Source organism: Staurois parvus, unplaced genomic scaffold (genome assembly GCF_062004578.1).
Source record: "Staurois parvus isolate SC_StPar_1 unplaced genomic scaffold, SC_StPar_1.0 ptg000011l, whole genome shotgun sequence".
Lineage (NCBI taxonomy): Eukaryota > Metazoa > Chordata > Amphibia > Anura > Ranidae > Staurois > Staurois parvus.
The window spans coordinates 9,080,603-9,103,093 of record NW_028317807.1 but is presented as its reverse complement, the minus strand read 5'-3'; the positions used below and the strand labels follow the sequence as shown (position 1 = coordinate 9,103,093).

Here is a 22,491-nt window from a genome sequence, read left to right as displayed (position 1 = left end):
CCACTGCTTTCCTAGAGGGCCTTTCTTTGCCTAAATTGTCATCGCCTCACAAAACTCTCATGTACAAATTTCGGAGGTCCTCCAGTGCATTAAATAGCTGAAGACAGACAACCGACCTGGTACACGGCATTGTACTATATATACTTTAAGAAATTGGTGGATGTCCTAGCTCCTCGCTTGCCTAACCTATATAACTTAGTCAAGAGGGGTACAACATTTACCCAGAATCTACTGACTGCTAATATTGTAATGCTACTCAAACCACACCATGACCACTCCTCCTGTGCCAATTTTAGGCCCATCTCTCTTATTAATATAGATATGATAAATCTTAGGAAAATATTAACGAACTAGCTGAATACCTTCCAAGCCCAGCTGATAAAAAAGGAACAGGTCTGTTTGTTCCACGATGACAAGCAGGAGGCACTATCCTCAGGGTCCTTTATTTACAACACTTGGCTCATAGTCGCTCTGTAGAATCAATGTATCTTTCCCTAGATATTAATAAGGCATTTGACAGTCTGTCCTGGCCTTACCTCACGATGGCTTGCCCCATCCTTCCTTCACTGGATATTAGCCCTATACGACTCTCCTAAAGCCAAGCTTAAATATTATGGTTTTGAATCGTCAGTTTTTCCTATACGCAAGGGGACTTGCCAAGGATCTTTTATTTATCTTGGCATTGGAAACCTCTGGCTGAAGCGATTTGTGCCCATCCAGACATCAAGGGTATTGTGATGGCAGGCGCTTCTCATAAACTGACCTTATTTGCTGATGACGTGCTTATGACCCTGACCTCACCCAGAATTTCCTTGCTGAACTTAGTCTCCATCCTGGACACCTTTTGCTTCGTTTTCCGGTCTCTGCGTTAACCCTGCCAAGTCCAGGGCCATGTCCCGTAATCTTTCACCCTCTGATCTGGCTGACCTAAAGGGATCCTTTTCTTTTCAGTGGTCCACTGCCTTACCTTACTTAGCTGTTCAGTTTATGCAGGACTTTATCAGGCTAACTACCCTCTTCTGTTTAAAACTTTTGTCTGAACTGTTATCTTCTTGGACCCATTTTCTGTTGTTTTGGTTTGACAGGATAACAGCTGTCCGTATGTCTTGCCTACAAAAATTGTTATGTTTTTAAAGTTCTACCAGTTCCAGTCCCCTCTCATATCTTACGTATACACCAACGTAAACTATTGAAATTTGTCTGGGATTCTATAAGACCTCGGATAAACAAGTTTTTTGTTTGCTCATAGGATCAATGGTGGCCTTTCAGTTCTGAACCTTCAGGCTTAATACCTGGCCGTCACCATAGCCCCCTTGCTCATTTACTTGAGACCTACCACCTTCCATTGTGGGCTACTATGGATCTAGTGGATTCTCACCCCATACTTTTATCTTCCTTACCCTGGCTCCCAGCATTACACTGCCCATCGTCACTCAACCCTATTATATCGCACTCTCCGCAAGAGAGACTCCATCAAATATTCGGCGTGCTTGATTTCGCCTCACTTACCGTTATTGTAAGTCCAATGTTTCCCTGCGGCCTCGACAATCCAAGACAATTTTCCTGGTGGACGTACCATGGGTTTCACGACATACACTCTCTCCTAACCCCTACTAGACCCCTTACATTTGATGCCCTCAGATCCACACATGACATCCCCTAAAAGAAACCAATCATTGCCATAAAATAAAACAATACACCAAAGATTTTTTCATCTGAATGTTATGTATATAGAAAACTAAATTCAAGGTTTGAAAACATGAAGATTATTATTACATCGAATTTATATAGTGCCAAAGGGTTTGTACAATAGAGGGGGGGACAATACATGGAACAGCACAGCAACAACAAACCGCACATGAGGGGTTAGAGGGCCCTACTCTTTCGAGCTTACAATCTAGGAGATTATAGTGGCGTGTGGTGATACGGGAGCATTACAGATACTTTCAACCAGGGGCGGACTGACCATTTGTAAACTCTGGCCCTGCCCGAGGGCCCGGGGTCAGTACGGGGCCCCATGAGATGCCCCTGGTACCTTTTTCATAGGCTTTTTAAGTTTGGGCAAGGACACAGGGGCCCCATGATCCCCTATTGCCCGGGTGCCCCATGAGTTGTCAGTCTGCCCCTGCTTTCAACTCTGCCACTTTTTATCTTGGCTCCTTAGATCCCAACCTACTCCCTATACACTGACCCCCCCCCCCTCCTTTGAGAGCTTGTGCAGGTCCTGACCTCACTCTCCAGGCTTTATTTCATTGATCTACTCTTCCATAATGACTTCTTATAAAAAAAAAAAAAAACCCATTGAGACCATAGCACCAACAATGGGAAAGCAACTTAGGGAGACAGCTTGACCCAGAGGATTGGCTAATCATGACATTAGTTATATCTTAAAGCTCCAAAAATGTGCTCATCTTGGAAAATTCTTACAAGCTCTTATACAGATGGTATTACACGCCAGTTAGGCTGGCACATTTTATTCTTGTCTACTTGCCCAATTGCTTCCAGGGGTGCTCACAGCTGGGCACCATGGTCCATATCTGGTGGTCTTGTCCGAAGGTGTGCAGACAGGGTCCACGCGTTACTCCGTATCTTATTGCATACTGATCTTAAGAGGAATCCCTAAGAGGCCCTTTTCTGTAAACCAATTGCTGAATTGCTTCGCCCTAAACTGCAATTGGCAATGCACCTTTTTTGCTGTTACCAAATTGACCAGAGCCAAAGCCTGGAAAACTCCGGTTCTTAGCTTTTGAAGCGGTTAAAAACCACATGAACAAAATTATGGTAAATGAAAAATTAACAGCAATACATTGATACCCATGAGAAATTCCTTTGAGTCTGGCAACCCTGGATAACTCATGCTCAGCCATCTCGTTTTGATAATATTCTTTTGTCGATCTAACAACCTGGCATTGCAGACCCCCGTGATTCCTACTTTTTCTTTTTACACTCTCCTTTTTTTTTTTTCTTAATTTCTGCTTTTCTTTCTTTACCCACTTGATTTTCTTCATTTTTCTTGCTCAGATAATGAAACTATATAGCAGCTGGGTACTCTACTAGCCCTAACGTTTATAATATATGCTGTTTTTGATCATAAGACTGACTTTACTTTTATCATTCATTGCTCAACACTTTCTGTATACGAGTCGACTGTTGTATACCTCGGGGCTATTATACTTTTCTTAACCTGGTATTACTATTTGTAACCCCTCTATTGTATGATGGAATATATTGGTCTCTGTGATACCCACTTTTGTTTTATATTGTATGTAACTGTTATATTGTTGGCTGTGTCTGGCTGACTGCATATTGCCAATAAAACTCTTTTGTAAAGAAAAAAAGACAAATAATGGGAATAATTTGGACATTTTAAGGTGTGCAGCCATTAGATGTTTGCCATCAGCAGGATTGGACAATGATCAGTGTATTTGTGGGGTCAATGCAACCTCATACAGTGTTACAGTTTCTCTATATGTAACAAAATATTGAAACAAAACAACCAGACTGTCAAACAATTGGATTGAAATGTACATTTCAATGTCACCACTTTTTTTTTTTTTTTTTTTTTTCGATTCAAACACAAATGTCTCATAGCTGCAAGATAACATGGTTTCTCCAACTACCACAGGACAGCTGCATGATGAGTTATTTGCTTTGAATTCCTAATAAACTGATGTAGTTATCCCCCTCTTTATTTTAGGTATGAAATCGATGATGTCCCATTTTCTATTCCTGCTTCCTCTGAGGTTACAGACCTAAGCAATGTTATCAACAAAGTTCTGGAAAGCAAACATGGTATGTTATGCTTTCCCTCTTGTTTTATCACAAGATCCATGAGATGCCTTGCAAGCATATTGTATATCAGTAATGATTTATCTGTTATGTTGTTACAGAAGATCACACACATGTGGAGTTCGACTTCCTGGTCAAGAGCCAGTTCCTGCGGCTCGCACTTATCAAACATATGGAAGTAGAGGGAATGTCTACAGTAAGTGATTACATCCTAGTCCTTATATGGTTGAGTGTACCAAAAAATAAAAATAAAAAATTCAGGGCAATCTTGTTGGTAAGCTTGAATGTGATTACTGATTCTTGAACTTGATTCAGAAAATAATGGTTTCAGTCTCTAAAAAGATGTCTCTGTTTAATACTGTAGTTGTATGATAGTGTATGAATTACAATATTAAAAAAAGTAATTTCACTGGGACAAATGCTGCATTCCTGTGGTGTACTGTTTTATTCTTTCCCATGTGTGATGTTCTAAGGTTCCACTTCACTCTATTCCTAGCCATTTACCAAGTGAAGTGGTAAACACTAGGGGTGGCCGAACCGTTTCGGCAAAAACACCTCTATCGACCGTTGACCAATATGAAAAAATGCACTGATACAGGTGCCGAAAATAACCCCGCCCCTACGCTGCCATCACCGGCTGCCGGTCGGTAGTTCTCTGCCTTACCTGAGAAACCACCAAATGATCCTGGCACTGGGCATAGAGATTAGTGAAGGAAAGATGGCCTCAACTCATCTCTATGCCCTTGGAGGACCAGAGTGATGTCACTTCCAGTTCTGTCGCCTTGTAAACAAGGGCATTTTTTATTTGAATTTTTTTTTTTAAAGCACTAGCTAAATGCTTTTTTTTTGATCTAATGCTTTACATTGTAGGAGAAATGTGGGGTCTTAAAGAGGACCTGTCACTAATTATTGCATGCATTCCTTGTGATAAGAATAAAAGTGATTAATTTTTTTAAAGAGACAGTGTAAAAAAATAAATACATTTAGAAAAAGTTTAAAGTGCCCCCGTCACGCCATGCTCGCACGTAGTGGTGAACACATACGTAGGCCACACCCACATATGTAAACGGTGTTCAAACCACACATATGAGGTATCTCCACGAACGTTAGAGCAAGAGCAATAATTTTAGCACTAGAACTCCTCTGTAACTTTACACTGCTAACCTGTAGAAATTTTTAAAGCATCACCCATTAGGTACCATAGTTTGATGCCATTCCACGAGTGTGCGCAATTTTAAAGCATGACATGTTGGGTATCTGTTTACTCGCCGTAAAATACTCTTCATATTTTACAAAACAATTGGGTTATATATTGTGGGGTTTTTTTTTGTTTGTTTTTAATCATTAAAGTGTTTTTTTTTTAAAAAAAAATATAGATTCATTTTTTTAAAAACTGCCCATTTCGGTTTTCGGCCTTCGGCCGAGTGCATCCTGAATTTTCGGTTTCGGCACCAGAATTTTAATTTCGGTGTGCCACTAGTAAACACCAATGACTGAAGCACTGACTTTAAAGTGCATTGCAATGTCATAAGTTAGATGATTCAGGAAGCATGTTCACGTCTGAGTTGTAAATACCACTTGTGAGGCATTCATATGGAAAATATTTGGAACCTTGTATTTCCCGTTTGACATCACCGGAATGGTAGCATAAAGCTGAGACTGGGAAGACCAGCAGTTGGACCACTATGACATTGTTCTCTGCTGGTAAACTAATACCTTTAGAAACTTGCTTACAAGAAAAGAAAGAAGCTGAATGATCCCAATGTAAAACTGATCCTTCACTTTTCATTCAAAAGCCTGGGGGGTTGGAAGATGAGCAATGTAGCAGAAACATTAAATAGATGGGTTTTTGCAGTAGGGAAAAGGTTTTAAGTAATGCACATGGTTCCAACTATAAAAGTAGGAAAGACACATCAGTAGTGATTGCAATTGCGATATGATATATGTCCATGGTTCTTCTAGACTTCAGAGGTGAAGATCAATTCACAAGCCTTTAACACAAGGGTGTCAAACCTTGTGACCTTCCTGGGCCACATTGGAGGAAGAGGAATCGTGTTGGCCTGCACATAAAATTAGGCTACAATCACACTATCACGGCTCTGCACTGCGCAGTTTACTCAGGCATGGCGGCCTATTCATGGCACCCGCAAGCATCCAGAGCAACTTTCTGTGCGGATGGTTGCGGCTGTGGAAACCGGTACAGTCCGCAGCAGCAATCACTTGCACAGATGTGAACCTAGTCTTAATGACTTTTGGCAACCCTGGTATGTGCTGTGTGAGGAGGTAGAGGGGAGGTTGTGGGTCTGGGGCTTTGGAGGGAGGGGGTGCGCAACTGAAATCTGGAGTACACCCCCTAGATGCAAGCGTGTGGCATTTACTTGCCTGGCACTATCAGGAGTCCCTGCATCCCCTGCTGCAGGTGCTATTACAAACACTGCAGCCCCAGCATCCCTCCAGCTGTGCCTGTTCCTTGCTTCTCAGTGCCTGCCACCATGGAGCTGCTATGCTTACAAGGCATCCCCAGCGTCCCTTCATAAGAGTTTGGGCCTCGCTTGTCCCTGCCAGCTGCAGTGGCTTCTATCCTTGCAGGGCATCCCTCCAGACATGCCCAGGCCGCATGCTGAATTAACACAAGGATAAGGTTCTTTATTTTAGCCATATGTATGCAATTCTCAGATCTCAGTGGACTCTGCTAGAAAAAAAAAATAGCTACATTTAAAAAAAATAAGTCATTTTCCTTGTACATTAGTTTTGTTGGTGACTCTATGCTACTTTTAATGTTGTTTCCCAATAGGAAGATGTTGTTGAAATTGAATATGTTGAAAAGATCACAGCCCCCCAACCTGAAGAGTGCATGCTTCATGATGACTGGGTCAGCGCTATTGCTGGAAGTGAAGAGTGGTACATCACTTTTTATTATCTTTTTTTCACTGGTTATGTATGGTGATGTTCCATGTCTCATATTCATTGATTCTGTTTTTCTACATTGTTAGGATTCTAACTGGCTCATATGACAAGACCAGTAGGATTTGGTCAGTAGAAGGAAAGCCACTTATGACAATTGCAGGCCACAGTGAGGTTGTGAAGGATGTGGCTTGGATCAAAAAAGGTATTTTTGTTCATAGATGAGCTTTTCAATTACTTATGTTGTGCACGCATTAATTGTGCTTTTATCACACTTTTTAATGCTTCAAATGAATTTGACAGTTAGTTTTATTTGACAGATGGCCTGACCTGCCTGCTTCTGAGTGCTTCAATGGACCAGACCATACTTCTTTGGGAATGGAATGCAGAACGGAACAAAGTAAAGGCACTTCATTGCTGCCGAGGTCATGCTGGTAGTGTGGACTCCATAGCTGTGGATGGGTCAGGAACCAAGGTGTGTGTTGTAAAAGAAACCATATACAGTCAGGTCCATAAATATTGGGACATCGACACAATTCTAACATTTTTGGCTCTATACACCACCACAATAGATTTGAAATGAAACAAACATGATGTGCTTTAACTGCAGACTGTCAGCTTTAATTTGAGGGTATTTACATCCAAATCAGGTGAACGGTGTAGGAATTACAACAGTTTGAATATGTGTCTCCCACTTGTTAAGGGACCAAAAGTAGTGGGACAGAATAATAATCATAAATCAAACTTTCACTTTTTAATACTTGGTTGCAAATCCTTTGCAGTCAATTACAGCCTGAAGTCTGGAACGCATAGACATCACCAGACGCTGGGTTTCATCCCTGGTGATGCTCTGCCAGGCCTCTACTGCAACTGTCTTCAGTTCCTGCTTGTTCTTGGGGCATTTTCCCTTCAGTTTTGTCTTCACCAAGTGAAATGCATGCTCAGTCGGATTCAGGTCAGGTGAATGACTTGGCCATTGCATAACATTCCACTTCTTTCCCTTAAAAAACTCTTTGGTTACTTTTGCAGTATGCTTTGGGTCATTGTCCATCTGCACTGTGAAGCGGCGTCCAATGAGTTCTGAAGCATTTGGCTGAATATGAGCAGATAATATTGCCTGAAACACTTCAGAATTCATCCTGCTGCTTTTGTCAGCAGTCACATCATCCATAAATACAAGAGAACCAGTTCCATTGGCAGCCATACATGCCCACGCCATGACACTACCACCACCATGCTTCACTGATGAGGTGGTATGCTTAGGATCATGAGCAGTTCCTTTCCTTCTCCATACTCTTCTCTTCCCATCTCTCTGGTACAAGTTGATCTTGGTCTCATCTGTCCATAGGATGTTGTTCCAGAACTATGAAGGCTTTTTTAGATGTTGTTTGGCAAACTCTAATCTGGCCTTCCTGTTTTTGAGGCTCACCAATGGTTTACATCTTGTGGTGAACCCTCTGTATTCACTCTGGTGAAGTCTTCTCTTGATTGTTGACTTTGACACACATACACCTACCTCCTGGAGAGTGTTCTTGATCTGACCAACTGTTGTGAAGGGTGTTTTCTTCACCAGGGAAAGAATTCTTCGGTCATCCACCACAGTTTTTTTCTGTGGTCTTCCGGGTCTTTTGGTGTTGCTGAGCTCACCGGTGCGTTCCTTCTTTTTAAGAACGTTCCAAACAGTTGTTTTGGCCACGCCTAATGTTTTTGCTATCTCTCTGATGGGTTTGTTTTGTTTTTTCAGCCTAATGATGGCTTGCTTCACAGATAGTGACAGCTCTTTGGATCTCATCTTAAGAGTTGACAGCAACAGATTCCAAATGCAAATAGCACACTTGAAATGAACTCTGGACCTTTTATCTGCTCATTGTAATTGGGATAATGAGGGAATACACACACCTGGCCATGGAACAGCTGAGAAGCCAATTGTCCCATTACTTTTGGTCCCTTAACAAGTAGGAGGCACATATGCAAACTGTTGTAATTCCTACACCGTTCACCTGATTTGGATGTAAATACCCTCAAATTAAAGCTGACAGTCTGCAGTTAAAGCACATCTTGTTCGTTTCATTTCAAATCCATTGTGGTGGTGTATAGAGCCAAAAATGTTAGAATTGTGTCGATGTCCCAATATTTATGGACCTGACTAAATGTGGACAGGATCAATAGATTCCCAAGGGAGTCACCAACCCCAAAATACAAAAACAAGAAAAGGAAATGACGGGTGATCAAGGGTGACTCACCAGTAATAAAGAAAAGATACATAAAGTGTCTTGAAAAAGTATTCATAGCCCTTGAAATTTTCCACATTTTGTCATGTTACAACCAAAACGTAAATTTATTTTATTGGAATTTTATGTGATAGACCAACACAAAGTGACTCATAATTGTGAAGTAGAAGGAAAATGATAAAGTGAAGGGAAGGAAACTCTACAGGAGGTGGGTGTATCATTGTCAAAGTCTACAATCAGGAGCAGACTTCACAAGAGCAAATAAAGAGGGTTCACCACAAGGTGCAAACCATTCATAAGCCTGAAGAATAGAAAAGCCAGATTAAACTTTGCCAAAAAAACATCTAAAAAGCCAAACCAGTTCTGGAAAAGCATTCTTTGGATGTATGAAACTAAGATTAATCTGTACCAGAATGACGGGAAGAAGAAAGTGTGGAGAAGGCTTGGAACATCTCATGATCCAAAGCACACAACGTCATCTGTAAAACATGGTGGAGGCAGTGTGATGGCATTTGCATGCATGGCTTCCAGTGGCACTGGGTCATTGGTGTTTATTGATTTTGTGACAGAAGACAGAAGCAGCCGGATGAATTCTGCAGTGTTTAGAGATATACTGTCAGCCCAGATTCAGCCAAATGCAGCAAAGTTGATTGGACGGCGCTTCACAGTGCAGATGAACAATGATCCAAAACACGCTGCTAAAGCAACCCAGTAGCTTTTGAAGGAAAAGTAGTGGAATATTCTGCAATGGCTGAGTTAATCACCTGATCTCAACCCAGTTGAGCATGCATTTCACTTGCTGAAGGCAAAACTAAAGGCAGAAAGACCCACAAACCAAGAACAACTGAAGACAGCTGCAGTTAGAGCCTGGCAGAGCATCAGAAAGGATTCTCAACAAAATATTAAAAATGAACATTTTATTTATAATTATATTCTTTTGTCCAATTACATTTGAGCCCCTGAAAATGGAGGGACTATGTATAAATGAAATATTCATAAACCACTTTAATGTTAGTCCTTGTCATATACAAAAGCAGTATATTCTCTTTAAAAAAAAAATGCTATATGTAGGTTAAAGTAAACTTTTCCCAAGAGAATCATAGAGGCTGCCAATACTGACTTATCAGACTTCAATATTTTAAGTTACTAACCTAGTACAAATACAGCAGGTAAAACAAGTATTTTAACACATCACTATATTTCTGAGTAAATATATTTCTAACGGTGCTATTGATATGACATTTTTAACACATGTCGGTAACAACCCATGAAATCCATACATATAAAGAAACCAAAACAAATAAGTTCAGAAATTGTTATGTGTAATAAAATGGAATGACACAGGGAAAAAGTATTGAACACATGAAGAAAGGGAGGTGCAAAAAGGCATGGAAAGCCCAGACACCAGCTGAAATCTGTCAGTGAAAGCAATCGTGCCCCTTGTCAGTGCAAGTTAATATCAGCTGGTTCAGTCTCAACTGATGGTCTATAAATCTGTGTCTCATTGCCAAGGTGTAACCTCTGGTACAAGCATGGGTAAAAGCAAAGAGCTCTCGCAAGACCTTTGCAACCTTATTGTTTTAAAAAATACCGATGGCACTGGTTACAGAAGGATTTTTAAACTTCTGAATGTTCGAGTGAGCACTGTTGGGGCCATAATCCGGATGTGGAAAGCACATAATTTCACCATAAACTGGCCATGACCAGGTGCTCCTTGCAAGATTTCTGACAGAGGATTGAAAAGAATTAGAAGAGTTGTCCAAGAGCCAAGGACCACTTATGGAGAGCTTCAGAAAGACCTGGAATTAGCAGGTACAATTGTTTTAAAGAAAACAATAATGCATTCATCCACCATGGCCTGTATGCACACTCACCACGGAAGACTCCATTGCTGAAGAAAAAGCATGTTGAAGCTCATTTAAACTTTCTGAACATCATTAGACACGCCTAAGAAATACAGGAGAATATAGTCTGGTCAGATAAGACCAAAATTGAACTCTTTGAATATCATAATACACCCCATGTTTGGAGGTCAAATGGTACTGCACATCACCCCCAAAAACACCATACCAACAGTGAAGTTTGGAGGTGGGAATGTCATGGTGTGGAGCGTTTTTTCGGCATCGGAACTGGCAAACTTCATATCATTGAAGAAAGAATGAATGGGAAAATGTACCAAGACTTTCTTGATAAAAATCTGTTGCCATCTACCAGGATGATGAAGATGAAACGAGGGTGGACATTTCAGCAAGACAATGATCGCAAACACAAAGCCAATGAAACTCACAGTTGCTTTCAAAGAAAGGGAATAAAGCAGCTTAAATGGCCCAGCCAATCACCTGACTTGAATCCAGTAGAAAATCTGGGGAAAGAACTAAAGATCAGAGTTCATAGAAGAGGCCCATGGAACCTTCAAGATTTGAAGACTGTGGAAGAATGGGACAAAATCACACCTGAGCAATGCATGTGACTAGTTTCTCCATAGAGGTGTCTTGAAGCTATCATTACCAACAAAGGATTTTGTACTAAGTATTTAATAAATTTCAGTTAGCGTGTTCGATACTCCCCAACCAATGTCATATTAACAGCACCTTTCAGAAATATATTTTTACCAAGGAAAAATATTGATGTGTTCAATACTTATTTTACGTGCTGTGTGCAGGTAAGGCATACTTTCTACACATACATTTCTAACCTTGCTTGTTCCATGCTAGTGTCTTGGAAAGTAATTAAAGTCAGTGGATCAGCATTATAGCCAGACAAGTAGCAGGAGGAGATCAGGATTTAGAATGTCTGTAAATTGCATGTTGCATTTCAATGAAGGTATGTGACTAACTGCTTTTGTTTCAGTTTTGCAGTGGTTCATGGGACAAGATGCTGAAGATTTGGTCAGCAGGTTAGTATAACTATATACTTTTAAAAATGTTTTCTATATTTTAACAAGCTTATAAGCTTATAATGACCACCTGACAAACCAAGAGCGCATTTTTAAAGGAAGCATTTACTGAAGGAATTGTGTAGATTGGCATTGGTGACCTGTAGGAGTGCTGGTAGTGATGGTGATTGTATTGCTTTAAAGCAGAGGTCCAGTTAAAATTAAAAAAAACTGTAGCTGCTGACTTAAACACACTCACCTGTCTCTCGATCCAGCGGTGTGTTGACACTGGCCGTCCTGTGTCCACGCGCAGGGGCAGACTGACAACTCATGGGGCCCCTGGGCAATAGGGAATCATGGGGCCCCTGTGTCCTTGCCTAAACTAAAAAAAAAAGCCTATGAAAAAGGTACCAGGGGCATTTCATGGGGCCCCCTACTGACCCCGAGCCCTCGGGCAGTGCCCGAGTTTCCCAATGGTCAGTCCACCCCTGTCCACGCGCCAGTATCTTCAGTGTGTGAATGGTCCTGTAGTCTTCTGGAACCTGTCACCTGTCCCAGAAAACTATGGGGGTGGGGTTGGGGACAGCATTAGCTTCCTAGACAATCACAGTGGGAGCGGGTACCTGTCAAATTCGGGTTCCCCCTCCCCCCGCTCCCCAAAGGTGCCAATCCTAATGGGGAGCGGGGGACAGCCTTAAAGTAGAACTTTTTAGGGTGGAGCTACACTTTAATATATCACTTACCCAAATACTGCCAGGCAAAGGGAAGTATAAACTGCACAGGTTTTTAAACCACTAAAACAATTTGACAGCCAGGCAACAATTTTCAGAATGAGAGATCAGCATTGGTGGCCTACATTGCTTGTTTTTATTTAACGGTTTGTTAGCTTGAATTCCCAAACGTCTTCCAGGATGGCTACATGAGAGATACCAGCTCCTCCTCTACAGGAAACACAATAGTGAGACAATTTTAAAAGCCCCTTGTCACGATCGCAAGATTGCCGCCACCAACATGCAATCCCACGATCGTGACGTCCAATATGTCACGATCGCGGCATCAGACCCCAGACCTTCTCACCCAAACTCATGACCGAAGGACTAGCCAATCTAAAACCGCGATGTGACGTGCGTAACAATGCTGCACCCTGCACAACGATTTTCTAGCTAATGGATCACAGATCGATGTACCGGCAGCCTGAGCGATTGTTACTGGGTCAGGTTAATTACGCAATTAACCCTTCACACTGCCACCACCTCCTTTTTTGTCAGAGAAAGAGGAAACTCGGCGATCTCCGCTATAACACTATAATGATTGAAGTAATCGACTGCATAACACGGTCATAACACAGGCCTGTTATACAGAGGGTTAAAACAAACAGTAGCGTTCTCTTTAGAGGCAGGAATTCGTACGTTTCAATACAGAGCTATAGAAAGAGTTTAACACTTTCAGAAAGAAAGATTTATTACTAAAAGGTCAAACAGGTGCAATAAAAATATTTACAGAAAAAAGATGTACTAAGAGATATATATATATATATATATATATATATATATATATATATATATATATATATATATATATATATATATATATATACAGAGAATGACAGCACAGCAAAGAGATAACAGAGAGAGATTAAAGGGTTAAGGTACTTGCCATTAAGCCTTGGATGTAAGGGTGCTTTGATCTCTCTATGTTACGATGATCAATGGGAGAATTCTTCAACTTCCTTACTCTTAGGTCTGACAGCCTATTTTGTAGTCCCCAGCATGGGGTGTCTCTTAAGTCAAGGCCCAATAATGCGTTTAGGGCGTGTAGTTATGGGCGGATGCCTCAACTAGAGCAGAAATTGTCCATAACTCATATTTTGGTCCATAACTGTCCACCTGCACAAGGAACATTCCACCCGCGGGTAGATTATTATGCAGACAAGTCTGAGGATTAATTAGATATGAATTATGAGAATATATACTGCACGGTTCACGAGATCTATGTTTCTGCTTTTCTATGTGTTCGAGATAAGGCGAGTGACCCATCAAACTGGTCGCCTGCTTATTAGCCATCTGACGAGATGTCGTCTGGGTTTTTATGTAAGTCTCTCATATTCCAAGATATGAGACATAGGGGAAACATGGATTTTAACAAAAGTTATCTGATTCTGTCACCTATACATGAGTTAGGTTTATGAGGTCATGTTTCCTTGGAATGTTCTTTGAACTCCAGAGAAAGCCTGCCTTATCGCTTCCGAGGTGTGAAATGGGACAGCTAGCTAGGCACCTAGCTCAGAGATGTTTATAGCTCTGGTGTTCCCTGCTGCCTTGGCCTGCCAGTGACCCACAACCAGCACACACACATACACGCTGGCCAAATGTCTCCTCTCAGGGAGGGGGAGGGAAGAATAAGGGAGAAATGGATACTCTTAACAAAATGAAGTCTGAGTCCTTCACTGTGTGTTGCGCACGTTTGCGACACCCCTCCTTTCCCCTCGTACTCAGTATTCTTGTTTTTCCGACCTCCAGGTAAGCACATCGCTAGATTTTTTTGTTTTTCTGTTGGTGTGGGTAATTGTGGTTGCCTACCTTTCCTCTCTGGTGCTGGGTTTCCTGCCTGTGGGTAGTGTCCCAGGGGATTGCTCTGTACATTTTACACCAGAGGAGACCTTAGTTTTTTTTTTTTTTTTTTCTGTTACCTGGATCGCGCTCCTGCCTTCTAGCCTGAGGACAGACTCCAAAAGCTTTGTTTATTTTCTTTTTCTGTTTTTGGTCCCCTCCCATGTGCAGTGGACTGGAGTAGGGGGGAGGTCTGCTGGAAACGGGGGGGGGGGGGGGGGGGGGGGGTTGTGAGTTGAGCTGCCCTTCTGTCTTGGCTTGCCTGTGTCTAGTCCATGTGGTTCCTCTCCCAAGTCTGGGACTTCCGGTGGCTGTGGAAGTGTTCCACGATGGTGGCACTGGCACTTTTGGTGCTAAGCGGTGTACCAAGATGCCCGCTGAGGCGCCATTTTTGAAATGGGAGGAGGCTGTGTTCGAGACATAGAGCCACTGGACTTGGTAGAGAGCAGCTGTGGCTGCAGAAGTCCTGTGTCCTGCAGCACGGAGGCCCTCATCTTTTCAACATGCAGGAAGGAGAGGTTGCAGGGCCAAAATTGGATGCCCCCAAGCCTAGGATGGAGACTCAGCCAGGCACCACCACTGATGGACCCAGAGCCCCGGTTGCTGAGGTAGGGATTTCTGGCACCAAGTAGTAAGGTAGTTAAGGGGAAAGGGGAGGACAAATGAGAAGGGCCGATATACTGTTTTGCACTCTGTTTTCCCCCTAGGACTCTCGCAAGTCAACAAAGAGATATGGAAGCTGTGGGTTCGGGCTCTTGGACTCCTACACAAAGAAGATTTTCAAAACATTTATTTTATCTGTGTCAGGTTCTGATTTGGTCTCCATTAAAAATTTCATGAAATCCATGCGGGAAGAAATGATTTCTACTTTACATTCAATCATACCTGTAGTTTCTGATGAACCTTCCTTGTGAATGCACTCCTGTTGTTCTCCCTTCTGTAGATACAAATGTTACTGCCTCTGATTCAGAGGGAGAAGGGAAATACCCTCATTCTTCGGGGGAGTTGAGTTCCGAGGAAGAGGAAGGAGATCCTAGGGAAAATTATTCTAGCATGTTTCTTTTCCCTGTGGAGGAGATGGATCAGCTGCTAAAGGCGATTTATACGTCAGAACAGATTGATGAGGAAATTCCCCCTCAGTCTGTCCAGGATATGTTGTATAGGGGTCTGCAGGAAAGAAAGAATAGAACGTTTCCAGTATACAAATCCCTTAGAGATATGATCCTTAAAGAGTGGAAAGATCCAGAAAACAAGTTTTCTTTTTGGAGGGCATAAATGGAGGTTTCTGTTTAGCTCTGAGGATAAAATTTTCTTTAAATGTCCTAGGTTGGATGCCCCTCCTTCACATGTTTCCAAAGATGCTGATTTGTCCTTCGAATATGCTGGAGCTAAGGACCAGATTGATAGAAAAGTTGAATCCCTGTTAAAGGCCTGGGATGCTTTCCACAGATACGCCTAATTGCTCAGGTTAGGGAGGATCTGTCCCTTATTTCTAAATCTGTAGCCTTTTTTAGCAGATGCTGCGGCAGAGGGTGTTAGAGCCACCGTTCTTTTGAACTCTGCCTGTAGGGCCTTTTGGCTTAAGGCTTAGGATAGAGACTTATCTTCTAAATCCAAGCTTTGTGGTTTGATGTTTGAAGGCAACCTATTATTTGACTCAGGTCTTCATACTCTTCTTTCTCATTTTTCAGAAAAGGGTGGCAAATTTCTGGTGAAAAGAGAGAATTTTTGTACCAGAGGATCCTTTTTGGGGTAAGCAAAGGAAAGGTCGATTTTGACCCCAAGAAATCTCAGTTGGGAAGAAAGTGGTGGGCTTTTGACAAGACCAAGGGAAAAGAGGGGGCCTTGTTTACTTCCAGAGACCCCTCTCCCAAGACAGACAAGTGACTCCAGGCTCTGGGTGGGGGGCAGGTTATCTCTTTTTTCACACATGTGGGAACAAAGAGGGTTAAGTACCTTTGTTCTTCAGAGGAAGATGCAAACTAGAATTTGCTTCTCCCCCACCCCGACTATTTTTGGCAACCAAACCGCCAAAGGACAGAGCATGGTCAGAAGCCCTTGTGGAGGTTATCTCACATTTGGCTTCTCAGGAGGTGATTTTTCCTGTTCCAGTAGAGTTTCAGTGCCAGGGTTACTATGCTCATGTTTTTCTGGTAAAAAGAGTTCAGGTGGGTTCAGGATGATAATCATCCTATCTAAAAGGCCTGAACCATCATCTTGTTTACAAGTGGTTTCGAGTCTAGAGTTTTTTTTTTCACTGTTAGGGAATCCACTTTTCCAGAGAGTCTTCATGGCCTCTCTGGATCTGCAGGATGCCTACCTCCATGTTCCTATTCATCAAGATCACCAGAAATTTCTGAGATTTGCAATTCTTTCAGAGAAGGGAGTACAACACTGACAATTTCAGGCACTACCATTTGGCCTAGCACCACCCAGACTGTTCTTTGAAATGTCTTTCTGGTAAGATGGCCTTTTTGCTAACCATTACATCAGCCAGAAGCCATTGCAAGGATCTTTATTTAACCATGTTGGAGGACAGAGTCCTTTTGAGACCTGATCCTATGTACCTTCCTAAGGTTTCATCAGATTTACACCGTTCTCAGATAGCTACATTGCTTTCTTTCTACAGCTCCCCCAGGAATGAGAAGGAGACATTTAGTTTTTTAGATGTCAGAAAATGTTTGTTAGAGTATTTGAGAGTGACCAGAGATTTCAGAAGATCAAGCCATCTTCTGGTTCTTTTCAGTGGTCCTAGGAAGGGTCTTTGTGCTTCAAAATGTTCTATTGCCAGATGGATTCCTGAAACTATTTTGTGTACGTACAAGAGCTTGGGCCAGCAGCCTCCTTCCAGAATGCATGCACATTCTACAAGAGCCTTTTCAGCCTCCTGGGCAGAGAGAGCAGGTGCTTCATGGGAAGTCATTTCCAGAGCAGCAGTTTGTTCGAATAACCACGCCTTTGTTAAACACTATCATGTAGAACTTCTATCGAGCCAGGACTTGGCCTTTGCAAGGAAAGTTCTACAGGCAGTGGTTCTCCCTAAGGTAAGAATATTTCTTGTATATGCTCTCATCGAGCCGTCCTGGAAAATGCTTTGGGAAAACCACGGTTACTTACCGGTAATGTTCTTTCCAGGAGTCTTCCAGGACGGCGACCTAATTCCCACCTTTTGTTTTTCCTCGTGATTGTTATTGGGTATGGTTTTGGTGTTTTCCCCTCGTGTACAATGGTTATGGTCTTCTTACCTAATTACTGAGGGGGAGGAGGGGGCTTTTAAATTGTCACTATTGCATTTCCTGTAGAGGATGAGCCTGTATCTCTCATGTAGCTATCCTGGAAGACTCCCAGAAAGACCGTTACCAGTAAGTAACCGTGATTTTTTTTCTTCTTGCAAGTTGTCCTTTGGTACTAGAGTCAGCTGTAGGGATTTCATTTTTTATTCTTAGAATTGGTCAGAACAGAAAATGGGTGCTGTCATTGTGGGCCACTGCTTGTTTGTTTTTTGTTTTTTTTGCCTTCTGCCATGTTTGCTATGTGGCTTCCATTATTATCTTTGCACCACTGTTCGGTTACCCATTATGTTATGTAGCAACATGTATGTACCCTTCTAATTGTTACTTGCAAACTTTGCTTTGAAAACTTCCTCCTAAAAAAAAAACTCCTCTCCTAGGGGTAAGCTTACTTATACAAAGCTGTCGGAATTCATAATCCTTTTGAATCCTGTGAGGAGGTGAACTGCAGCTCAAATGCACTTGTCAATACAAGCCCACAGTCCATTGTCACAGGCCCTTGTTCATTTAGCTATTTTTGTGGAAATTTATGTCTTACTGTTTAGTCTATTAATTACACAAGCTATTACAACTATTCACCTAGCCATGAGTATGTCTCCTGCTTGCAGCAACTTGTAAGTTTGAAAAATTGAAATTAATTATTTTCATGTTTTCTGACTAGAATAAAAAACTTTTATTAATCTCACCCTGAACAAAATGAGAGAAATGTATACAGCATCATACATTCCTCTAACTTTTAGTTTGCTTTTAATCCTGTCATCGGGCAGCACTTATTTAGAACCTGTATGCCATAACATTCTAGTAGCAAAAAAAACAATTTTCTCCTGCACATGGGTGTAATGGGCCAGGGTAGATAGACGGGATGCCCTATGAACCAACATCCAGGGATATTGCAGCCTTGGTGCCCTCCTACAATTGGGGAAGTTCAGCAATACTGCAAAAAAAATCAAGAGAAAAAGGGCACACCAGCCTAGTGCATTATCTCCTTGTGGGTTTATTGGTAGTATAAAGAGCTGAAAACATACTCCCAAACATAAGTAATATATGGCACATAAAATCAACATTCGTGGCACAGAGGATGTAAAGACCCAAGTGGACCCAATGCCAGGAGAAGTGCCGTCCAGGATCCAACACATCTTTCTATTTTGTTTTTTTGTTTTTTTGCCATAACATTCTACCTGATGTTCTTTGGAGCAGCGAACAGTAAACAAGCAGAAATTATTGTATGATGCACAATTTTTTCTGCACCGAGCTGCAGCAATCATTCTGGAGTCTCAAACAATCTAAATCTAACTTGTATCACTGTAGACTGAGGAGTTTGAAATCATTCATCCAATATTCTTGTCGCCTCTCATGGTAAGACAAAGCTGACTAGAGATACTCTGACACTGCTTATTGCCTCATGAGCAGATATTATTATTATATAGTATTTATAAAGTGCCAACAGTTCGCTCAGCGCTGTACATTACAAAGGGATACAGAACATGCGACCGTACAATAACAATACAATGTGATACGCGAGGGGTTCGAGGGCCCTGCTCCTTCAAGCTTACAATCTAGGAGGGAGGGGATAGTGGTACAGGAGGAGATAGCTGTGAGGGATGGGGTGGTAGGAGGAGTGGAGGAGGTCGGCAATTAGCAGGGGGTGGGGTAGGCTTCCCTGAAAGATGGGTTTTTAGGGTGCGCCTAAAGGAGAGGAGAGTAGGTGATAGTCTGATGGATTGGGGTATGGAGTTCCAGAGGATGGGTGACGCCCTGGAGAAATCCTGGAGGCGTGCATGGGAGGAGGAGACCAGGGAACTAGAGAGCAGGTGGTCTTGTGATGAGCGGAGTGTGCGTGTTGGGTGGTACTTGGATATTAGGTTGGTGATGTAATTTGGGGCAGTATGATGGACAGCTCTGTACGTCAGTGTTAGGATTTTGAATTTGATCCGTTGTGCAATCGGAAGCCAGTGGAGGGATTGGCAGAAATGGAGCGGTTGGTAAGGTGAATGAGTCTGGCTGCCGTATTCAGGATCGACTGAAGCAGGGATAGCCTGTGGCGAGGCAGGCCAGTGAGGAGGGAGTTGCAGTAGTCCAGTCGTGATATGATGAGGGAGTGGATGAGCTGTTTGGTAGACTTTCTAACATGAACAGAATAGAGGGGTTTTCATGTTTGGTGAGAAGGAGCTTCAGTGATCTTTTTTTTTTTCTCTTTTTTTTTTTTTTTTTTTAAACTATTCTCAATGATCCAATTCCTCTGTACGGCCAATGCAAGTGTCACAACTGTTTAACATATATCTGTTTATATATATATATATATATATATATATATGATGTAAAATGGTTCAAGGTATTTCATTTGATAATGCGGTTTGCAAGTATTCCACATAATGATTGGGTCACATGTTTATAGATGATGAATATTTTTATTACAGTCCCCACAGATGAAGAAGATGAAACAGAGGAGAACACAAACCGCCCAAGAAAGAAGCAAAAAACCGAACAGCTTGGCCTAACAAGAGTAAGTGTGTGGAAGTGGGCAAATATTAATGACTGCTGGTTGTAATCATCAAGTACTAAAGGATGCCATGCTTCTAGTCAGGGAACAATATGTGTTGAAAACTAGTAAAGTCTTGTATGGATGTATTATCTTTTGTTTGTGCCTCAAAGAGAAGAAAAAGTAACAATAATAATATAAGACATTTTCTGAGGGAACGAACATTTCTTTAGTCTCAGTTTGGAACAATTTGCACTTTTCGGCACTGATCTGGGCGTATTTCTTTCAGACTCCCTTAGTCACCCTTTCTGGCCACAATGAAGCGGTTTCCTCTGTATTATGGTCTGATACTGATGAGATCTGCACTGCATCATGGGATCACATGATCAAGATTTGGGATGTTGAAGCTGGAGACGCCAAAGCCACTCTGGTAAGAACAGTTAAACAGGAAGCTGCTTTCATTTTAATGGTAGCAGTACCAGTATAGAGACAGTATTATTATTATTATGCAGAATTTATATAGCGCCAAAGTTTGCTCAGCGCTGTACATTATAGTGGGGGACAGTACATGAGACAATACAGTAACAATACAATACACGAGGAGTTGGAGGGCCCTGCTCCTTGGAGCTTACAATCTAGGAGGGAGGGGGTATAGACAGTATAGACATTTTGTCCTCATACCTTGACTTGTGAAGTCATGGAACAAGTATTTGAGCTGTGTTTGCTGGAATGAAAAGATTGGACAACAGGCTGAAAGGACAAATTGTTTAAGAGTGCCTTCTAGTTCCCTGGAGCTTTGTAGTTGGAACTTTAAATATTATTGTGTTAAGCTTTTAACCCTTTCCCTGCCTGTTCCGTATGGTGTACAGACCTTCAGCATTGCTTCCAGCTGGCCAAGTCCGTGCGACGTACGGACCTCCGTTCCTCCTCTGGTATAAGCTCATGGTAATTTCAGTGACCATGATCTTATACCAAAACTGTTCAACAGACACCTCTGAACAAAATTTCTCTCATTCTGATTGGCACCCGCATGCATCTCATCCTGCACCACTTGTGGGTGAGGGAACCGCACAGAAACCGTCAAAGTCCGTGCGGGACAAGCAGCACAGCAGCCCATTCATTTGCTTCAGCCTTGTTCACAAAAGGCATACTACAACATATGCCGCTGCGAGGCCGTTTTTGCCTTCATGGCGATGCCTAGGTGTTCCGTGCATCCCCATGCAAGAAGTTCCATTGATGTATTTTGGGATGCAGCGGCTGTGCTCGGACACAGTTGCTGCTCCCAATTTGACATCCATATGCGTCCAGCTGCATGCTCCTGATCTCAACTGTCAGTGCCATGCACCCACACCCACAAGAATGTATCAGGCTGGGAGCAGCAGCTGTGTCCCAGCAGCTGCTGCAACCCAATTGACATGAACAGGACTGCCGGCATTGAACACCTGGCCATCCCTGTGCAGGTAGACATGGCCCTCCCACGGGCATACTCTTTAGTACACCCCTTGTGAACAAAAGAATTTAGCATGAATTTTGTAAAGTATGTTGTGGTTTTTTTTTTTTTTTTCCGCTAATAATGATTTTAGTGCATTTTTAGTGAAATTAGGGATTTGATAAACATTTTGCGCAACTATTGTAGGTCCTAAAAAAAAAAAATCAGTAGCACTTTTATTTATTATAAAGGTTAGGTTCTTTCAGAAAATATATGGTTTGTGGGGGTCTTTTCTGAAGCTGTGAGGGAAAATAGTAACCTCAGATTTTTAGAGTAAATTGTGTTTATCTACAGTGTTGCACACCTTCAGTTTTCACCATTTCACAAAAAGGCACAATTTAAAATGTCCAATTATATATATCGTTTATTAACTTAATACAGTTTTGCTTTTATATTTAGTAGGAATTTATCAGGAGTTTTGTAAGTTTTGCTGTATTTGTGTCCGTGAATAAGGATTTTTGTGTACTTTAGGCAGAGAAATCATTACATTGGTGGAAAATATCACAGGGCCTAAAAAAAAATCAGTAGCTTTTTTTTTTTTTTTTTTTTTTTTTTTTATTCTACTGGTCCTATGCTCACAAAAAGTATGGTTTAGGTGGTCTTTCCCAAACTCTGAAAGCTGTAAGGGAAAAATAGAAAACTATGGAAAAATTGCAATAATGGCCTGTCCACCTAAGTTAAAAGTGGAGCGCAGGGCCTGGCAGCGACAGGGTTAAAGCAAAACTCCAACCAAGTATAATATAAATTATGAATAGCACTTTAATAATTAAAGTAGTTTTTGTTGCAATACTTTTAATCCAGAGTTGTCCCTGCAGTATTTTTCCA

The 22,491-nt window shown here is 41.8% G+C and overlaps 1 protein-coding gene across 1 annotated transcript in view; it reads left to right on the top strand.

Moving 5' to 3' along the window:
• The window catches only part of WDR12 (WD repeat domain 12), a 37,180-nt gene that overhangs the window by 6,077 nt on the left and 8,612 nt on the right, over positions 1 to 22,491 (top strand). Inside the window, exons 2-9 of the mRNA XM_089670553.1 lie at positions 3,698 to 3,792; positions 3,891 to 3,985; positions 6,584 to 6,690; positions 6,783 to 6,898; positions 7,014 to 7,168; positions 11,775 to 11,820; positions 20,116 to 20,201; positions 20,467 to 20,607. Of these exons, the coding sequence (XP_089526679.1) occupies positions 3,698 to 3,792; positions 3,891 to 3,985; positions 6,584 to 6,690; positions 6,783 to 6,898; positions 7,014 to 7,168; positions 11,775 to 11,820; positions 20,116 to 20,201; positions 20,467 to 20,607 (841 nt within the window). The remainder of the gene's footprint in view (positions 1 to 3,697; positions 3,793 to 3,890; positions 3,986 to 6,583; positions 6,691 to 6,782; positions 6,899 to 7,013; positions 7,169 to 11,774; positions 11,821 to 20,115; positions 20,202 to 20,466; positions 20,608 to 22,491) is intronic.